This window comes from Corapipo altera, unplaced genomic scaffold, assembly GCF_003945725.1.
Source record: "Corapipo altera isolate COAL_440 unplaced genomic scaffold, ASM394572v1 2b, whole genome shotgun sequence".
NCBI classification, from domain to species: domain Eukaryota; kingdom Metazoa; phylum Chordata; class Aves; order Passeriformes; family Pipridae; genus Corapipo; species Corapipo altera.
Window position 1 is genome coordinate 8,297,392 of NW_020884874.1, and position 7,671 is coordinate 8,305,062.

Consider the following 7,671-nt stretch of genomic DNA (forward strand, 5'->3'; position numbering starts at 1 on the left):
AGATCGGTTGCACATTGGATTTTTCTTGCTGCTAAGACTCCAAGAAAAGAAAAGATACCTGGCAAGAGACTGTGGCACAATGCTAAAAAATGTCACCATGTATATGTAGTCAGAGTCCAGAGTCCTGAACGAGATACACTGAAAACAGAACACATGCCAACTCCTGTATTGGGATGGATAACTATTTATACTTCCAAGGCACTATGAGAAGACAGTAAATTTCTTTACTATATTAGCATCTCCTGTATATGTAGGACTGTTTAATAAACAAAATACTAAATATAATTGTTGTGGTTTAACTCAGCAGGCAGCTAAACATCATAAAGACATTCACTCACTGCCCTCTCAGTGGGATGAGGGAGAGAATCAGAAAAAACATAAAACTTGTGGGCTGAGATAAAGGTAGTTTAAAGGAACAGAAAAGGAAGGGGAAAATAACAATAATGATAAAAGAATATGCTAATAAAGTGATGGACAATTGCTTTTCACCCACAAACTGATGCCTAGCCAGTCCTCCAGCCAGCTCCCCCCAGCTTTTTTGTTCAGCAATGATACCACATGGTATAGGATATACCTTTGTCCAGTTTGGTTCAGCTGTCCCAGCAGTGTCCCCTCCCAGCTTCTTGCACACCCCCAGCCTACTTGCTGGCAGGGCAGTATGAGAAGCTGGAAAGTCCTTGACTTAGTGTAAGCACTGCTCAGCAACAACTAAAACATCAGTGTGTTATCAACATTATTCTTCTCCTAAATCCCTAACACAGCACTATACCAGCTACTACGAAGAAAATTAACTCTACCCCATCCAAAACCAAGACAGTAGTGGTAAATGCTAAATGGTAATAATGGTAATAATTATAAATAAAATGTTAACAATAATTTCATGCTTTTTTGGAGCTGGAGTGCTTTTCCACCAAATGATCATGGAAACAGCTTTGATAGAAGTTGGAGTGAAAAACTGGACTAGGGAGAGAGCTCTTCCCTGTACTCTTGGAAGATACATGATGCCTTCACTTTCAGGACTGAGATACAGCAAACTGAAAGGAAAGAGGACAAACCCCAGCTGGTGCAGGTTTGCACAGCCTGGGGAACAGGGAAGGGCTGATGGTTTACTCCCTCTTCAGCAATTTGCAGCCCCAGCCCATCTCACATGCAGAGCCAGCTTTGGGTGGGTGCATTATGTTAGTGGAGTTTTGGGTGGAGGGATGGGTTATTTGAGCTCTTCTTTTTATTTGATCTTTGCAGAGCCTGATTTCGTACATGGGAGGGAGAGCCCTCCTCATATTCAGAGCAGCCTGTCTAAGGTGTGGCTGGAACCTGCAGACACAGTTTGATCAGCCTTTGCCGTGTTTTTCAGGGTTTATAAGGCAAAGAACTGTAGCTTCTGTAGGATCAGAGATCCGCCTCACTAGAGCAAGGGATGCCCAGGGGCAGATTTGAGCCCTGTTGCCATTTAATCATCTTTGTTTTGGCCTCCAGACCCTGCTAATGTAGCATCTCCTTTCCTGTTGCTCTCCACATTGCTCAAGGAGGTGAACTATTCCCTGCCTCCCTGGAAGCAGATTTGGAGTGAATTTGTCTGCGTTCCCTGATACACTAGTTTCTTTGCTTTCTGAGATCTCCCTGAGTAACTTCCCAGTCCTCTGGACAGTGTCTCTCAGTGCTAGGCAGGACCAGGCTTGTCCTGATTCAAGGCTTCCTTCTGTGCCATGGATGCACTGGACCCATGGGGAGCAAAGAGCAAAAAGTCACTGGGATTCCAGTACTGTCCAGAGTCATGCAGCCCTGCAACACAGATATGGTATAGGCACAAGAGAAGTCATTCATAACCTGGGGTAGAAGGATGGAAGGATGAAATAATGAAGTGCAAAAGGATGGGGACAGTGTGTTTAGGGCTGGGCTAAGCACCACTTTCCCTCAGCGTTACTGCCAGCAAGGGGTAAGTCAGTTATGCTGCATTAACACCTCACATCAGTGACAGGGATGAGAAAGGAGAGACCGAGGCACATCCGAGGTTTTCACAAGTTCCTCAGCAACTGCTGCCCCTGCTCTCTGGTGCCGTTGCCCGTCCCAATTTGCCTCCGCAGGAAAGGTAGTCTTTCCTTTCTCCCCAGATGCGGAAGGGAAAGCGTCTCTCACCATCCTTGTACTGCTCTTCCAGATCCCAGCAGGCAGAGAGTTTCCAAGAGGTAAAACCGGAGATGCTTAGTTGGGAAAGGGTCTCATCTCTGGCCCCCCGCCGCTCCCCCGCCCCCCGGTTCTGACAGCGCTGCTGGGCCACTCGAGGGCGGTGAGATGCTGAGACACGGCGAGGTCGGCGGTGCCCAAGGGTCAGAGCGGCCCTACGGAGCAAGGGCGGGCTCCTTGCACGGCCGTCGTGCAACAAGTCCCGGCACCGGGGAGCGGGAAGCGGCAGCCGCCCCCGCTCGCCTTGCAAACCCCGCCGTGCGCCGGCCTTGCTCCCCCCGTACCAGCCTCCGGCTCCCTCGGCAGCATGGAGGTCCGGCTGCCCGGCGGGAAGGCTGTAGGCTCGGCGGGGCCCGGCCCGGCTCGCAGCCCTGGCCCGGTCCCCGCCCCGTCCCGCCGGGTGCCAGCACAGCCGTGCCCGGGCCGGGGCAAGGGCAAGGGCAGGGGCGAGCCACAGGCGGGCCCCACCTCAGCACGGGAAAATGCGAAAGAAACGGGATCTTGATCCGTTCTTTCTGCTTTCTCTTTTGTCTCCTCTTTTTTCCTTTTCTTTCTTTTTTTTTTTTTTTTTCTGGGAGGGTGTCCTTTTTTATGACAGTGAGGGCACAAGGCGAGTGAGGAGGCGGAATCGTCTCGGCAGCCGCTGTATTTTGTGTGGAAGCCGCTCGGGGGTTCATTAATATCATTAGCATTTAACCCCCTCCCTGCCCCCTCCCCTTCCCAGCGCGGGGTGACGTCACGCGGCGGCAGGAGTTGGGGGGAAAGCGAGGGAAGCTCAGTGGGCAAGGGGCGTCCCTCTCCCCTCCCCGCCGCTGCCTGTCACAGCCTCTCTGCCGATATTATAGGGGCTGAAGCCTGGAGCTCAAAGCGCGAAGTCAGCCAGTGTAATGAACTTCTGGAAACCTTTCCCTTTTTATACCATTCAGTTTCTGAGAGGCAGAGACTGCCTCCTCTGACGCCTTTTCCCCCCTTCCATTATTTTTCCAGGCTCTGATCTCCCTGCTCGTTGCACCGAGGCGCTCGACGCAGAGCCCCGCTCCCCATCCTACCTTCTCTTTCGCCTCATTGTTGTCCTGGCTGCTGTGGCTCTCGCTTGCCTTCCAGGAGCGCAGTGGCCATCACAGTCGCACCCCCTGCACCCTCCCGGGGTCCCGAGAGCATCTGCTCGCAGGGGGGCAGCGAGCGGCCGCCGACTTTGGGTCGCTTCGTTGCTATTTTTCTTTGCCTTATTTTCGGCTTTCCTTTTTTTTTTTTTTTTTTTTTTTCTCCCCCTTTTTTTTTTTTTTTTTTTCTCCTTTTCCCCTCGCCGCGTCCCCGCAGCGTGTCCCCGTCCCTCGGGAGGACATTGCCGGGGAGCGGGGCCTCGGCGACGATGTGCCGGCCCCAGCGGCGGAGCCAGCAGTGAGCGCCCAAGGGAGGCACCTGCCCCGCGGAGCAGGGGGCGCTCCGGGGGGGCCGCACCGCCTCGCCCCGGCGCCGACGCTTCACCCCGAGTTTAACGACTCCCGGGGGCTTCGAGCATGAGCAAGCCGGCGGGATCAACAAGTGGGTAATAACGCGGTGGAGACTTCGAGCAGCCTTTCCGAGCCCGGCTGCAGCCTGGCCTGGGGGGCGGGAGGTGGAGGGGAGGGAGAGGAAGGGGAGGGGGGGCTGTGGCTTGGGTTTGCATCCCCCCTCCCTCCCCGCCACCCCCGCCCAATTGAAAAAGAAGTGTATATTTCCAACCGGAGTGGCAACGAATATATAGGCTCTGTGTTGCCCCGATAGAGTTTGGGCCCGGGGTTTTACAAAAAGTAAGGCTTTTCAGCTGCACGCCCTGGCCTTCCGCGCCGGGAAGCGGGGCAGAAGCCGGTGGGCAGCGAGCCCTGGGGAAGGCGACTCTGCCGGCGGCGGGGAGGGGGCTGGTCCCGCCGGGGCTCGGGCGGCTGTGTGCACGTCTCCGGTACTGGGGCGGAAGAATGAAGGTTTGGGTTTAAATGGCTTTACGGCGTTGAAACGTGCTGCTTTTCTCACGGACTTTATGCAACCTTCTGCGACATAATAATTTCTTTTTAAGAGTTTGAAACTCCGGTCACTCAATTACACGGAATCGCGCAAGCAACTCAGTTGAAGGAGGATTTAAATGCAATACTTTGCACACCATTCCCAGTTACAACAAATAATCCTGCAACGAGGAAAGCAGAAACAACTTAAAAGTCACATTTTCCTTAATCCTAAATCCATGCACCTCATAACTGGAGAATTTAAAGCATGACTAACCTCTCTTACAGAATGGCTCAATCCGTATAATCCCAACGGGACTTTCGAAGTTTGTAATATGGATGGAGTCAGTAACAAAGGGGGGGGAAAATACCCAATCCAATTTAATGTCTGACAAGTGATGGATCGGACAGCTATTTCCTCTGCGCTCCGACGTGCTCCCGGGGTTGCGGAGCGCCGGAAAAAGGGAGTCAGAGCCGTGAGGAACCCGCCGTGGTACCTGCCACCGGCCGCCTCTAGCCAGCCCTGAGGCCTTCTCCTCGCCGCTGTCCTCCATTATTTTGACCCGGGTCCGCCCTTTGTCCGCGGGGGCCGGGAAGCCGGGAAGGAGGGAGGGGGGCGCAGCAGGGCCGGGGGACAGCCGGGGGCCTCGGCGCGGAGGTCGCGCGTGGAGGAGGCGAGGGGCGCGGAGCCCCCGGCGCTGCGGCCGAGCTGCCGCCGCTTCGGCGTGGGCTGGTTTTATTTCTTCCTCCTTGGGGCTGAGTGCGGCACCTTTCCGAGCCAGCCGCCCGAGAGGGGAAAAAAAAAAATGCAGTCGAGGTGCTAAGGGGCTAACCGGGGAAGAGGAGGGGGCAGGGGCCAAAAACCTGCAGTGGCCGGGGGCTGGTTCCGCCAGCTGCACTGCCCAGGCTGCTCGGGAAGTGCGAGGCAGTCGGAGCGGGATCGGGCCCGTGGGCAGCCGCGTTGGGACATTGTCGGGGCTTCTGGCAGCTTTCTGAGTGCCGGGGAAGGGGCAGGAAGGACCGGGGAGCCTTTTCCCCAAAAGACGCCGCAGCTTCTGCTGGAGACATTTTGCGAAGGAGAAAACACTCCAGGCTGGACCGCGCCTCCGGCCGCACGGCGCTGGGCGACCCTGGGCCGCTGCCGCCGCTTTCACCGCTTGATGACCCCCTGACCCCGGGGACCTCCTGAAAGGGACCCCCAGGCCCGACTCGGCCAAACTCCACGGGGACGGGCACACGCGTGGCCTCGCTCAGGGCCGGGACCCGATCTCAGCCGGGCTCGGCAGCGCATGCAAAGCCCAACCAGCTGTCCTGGGGCCTGGGCGCGATCCTGGGGGCCCTAGGGGGTTCCTGGACAAGGGAGCTGCGTCCTGGCTTTTCTACCCGCCGGTGGGCGCCTGGCGATGTCAGCTGCGATATCAGCCTGGGTGGTAACAAGACCCCATCCCGCCGTCCCCCGAGCCCAGACTAACTTCTTTCAACAGCCTCTGATGGTAATTACAGTAATCGGGACTGCCATATATCCTTTAAGCAATTATGACACAAAAAAAAGCCCCCAAGGACCCCCTGTCGTGGGATGTTCAAAACGGTTTCCCCGCTGAACAGAAATCCCATTTTCTTAGCGCTAAAACTTCTGAGACGAAGCGGTACCTCGGGGAACCGGAGCGCTTTTAAACAGAGTTAATCAGTTATCGCATGACCCCGTGTCAAGCTTACATTTTTCTCTTCCCACCCCCCGCCCTGCCTCTTACCCGTCTACTTATTTCATATTTCGCCCTGCACGAAAGTTTTCTCATAACAGCCCCTGCGGGGCAGGGATTGGGGTTGGGGGGGGGTGTGCAGATCGCGGCCAGGGCTGCGGGCGGGCGGCGGGACGGGGCGGCCCCGCAGACTCGCGAAGCGGGGGGCCCCAGCCGCTCCCTCTGCCATGTCCCCTCTCCCCGTCCTCCGCTTCGCCAAGGTCCACGGAGTTCAGCGGACCGGCCGAACCGCTCTGGCGGCTGGAAACGTGTTTATGTGGGTTTGGCGAGGTGCTCCAGGCGCTCGTGTTTTATAGACCGAATATGTAGGCGTGTAAAGGATATGTAGAAAATATGTTTACATACATGATGTGGATATGTACCTAGATAGTGCGTAGGATTTTTTCAAAACAGCTCCCAAACATAAAATCCGTCTGGGGAAAACTATTTTTTAAAAGTAACCCAAGTTTCTTCCCTCTCCACCGCACGACTTTAGCGCCAGCGGAGCCGAGCTGGCTACCCCGCACCGCAGGCCAGCCGGGGAAGCAGAGACCCCCGTGGCTGTCCGGTGCCCCAGGGGGAACAGCGGTCCCACAGCGGGCTCGGCTGCGCGGCCGAGGCTGGGGACCGCTGGCAAGGGAAGAGGAGCGGAGCGGGGTCCCGGCGCCGGGAGCGGCGGTGGACCGGGGTGCGTGGGGGCAGCGCGGCAGTGCCGGGCTCCACACCGGGATGCACCAACGCTGCACGTATCGCTCCAGTGTCTCTCTCCCCCCACCCCCAGCCTGCCCCTCCTCCTCCTCCTCCTCCTTTGTGTGCGTGCGTGTGGACCCTCTCTCTCCCCGTGGATGCTAAGGACTGGAGAGGGAAGTCGAGCGCTTTCCCCCCGTTGGCATTGTGCGATATCCGAATTCCCATGCTACACTTTTTGACGGGTCACTGGTGCCCCAATAGGCAGGTGGCAAGGAGGGCTTGTAATTACACACTCCCAGAAACGGTGCCTTGGCCTCAGCCCTCCTCACGGGCGCCTACCTGCAGCTCCAAAGCCGCGGTTTGCTCGCAGGCAGTGGGTCGGGGGGGCATCCTTCAGCTGCGCTCCTTATTAATTGCGTAAAAGTTTTCTATTCTTTAACCCCTCTCCCTCCCTCCCACCTTCCCTCCCTCCTCCACCCCTCCCTCTCGCAGTCCCTAACCTAATCCCCGTCCCTCTCACCGTGTTGTGTATAGCAGCTGTCGGGTTTCATTTAGGGGAGAAGCTGGCAGCTTGTGCTCATTGGAGGCAGTCAAACGAGTTTCAATGGGAAAAATCATTAAGTTAACACTTTATCTAATGTCCCTATTGTCTGCCAGCAGGCATTGTCTTAGAGCCTCAGCGTAGACATGTCTGAAAGTATCTCCGACTTCTAAATTCTCTAGGGAGCCCCTGCGGCCTGTTTCCATTGCCCCCTCCCGTCCCGTAGCAGCGCTCCGCACCGCTCCGCACGCTGCTGCTTTTACCCCTCCAGTCTTCATCCTCAACCCCCATAGCCGGGGCTCTCCCGAACTACTTCCAAACAAAGATAATGGTCTCGAGAGCTCTTCATTGGAGTTTGGAGACCAAGGTTTCGTGAGAGAACTGAATTTCCAGCTTAAGTTCTGGTAGGAGAGAAGAAGACTGTTTGAGGCAGAGGGACGAAAAAGAGAGGAGAGGAGAGGGAAGGAGAGGAGAGAGAAGAGAAGAGAAGAAGAGAAGAGAAGAGAAGAGAAGAGAAGAGAAGAGAAGAGAAGAG

The 7,671-nt window shown here is 56.0% G+C and overlaps 1 protein-coding gene across 1 annotated transcript in view; it reads left to right on the plus strand.

The window, feature by feature from the left end:
* Positions 1-3,024: 3,024 nt before the first annotated feature.
* Positions 3,025-7,671, plus strand: part of NR2E1 (nuclear receptor subfamily 2 group E member 1) — an 18,240-nt gene continuing 13,593 nt past the window's right edge. The window contains exon 1 of the mRNA XM_027631442.1: positions 3,025-3,729. Within this exon, the coding sequence (XP_027487243.1) occupies positions 3,705-3,729 (25 nt within the window). The 5' untranslated portion in view covers positions 3,025-3,704. The remainder of the gene's footprint in view (positions 3,730-7,671) is intronic.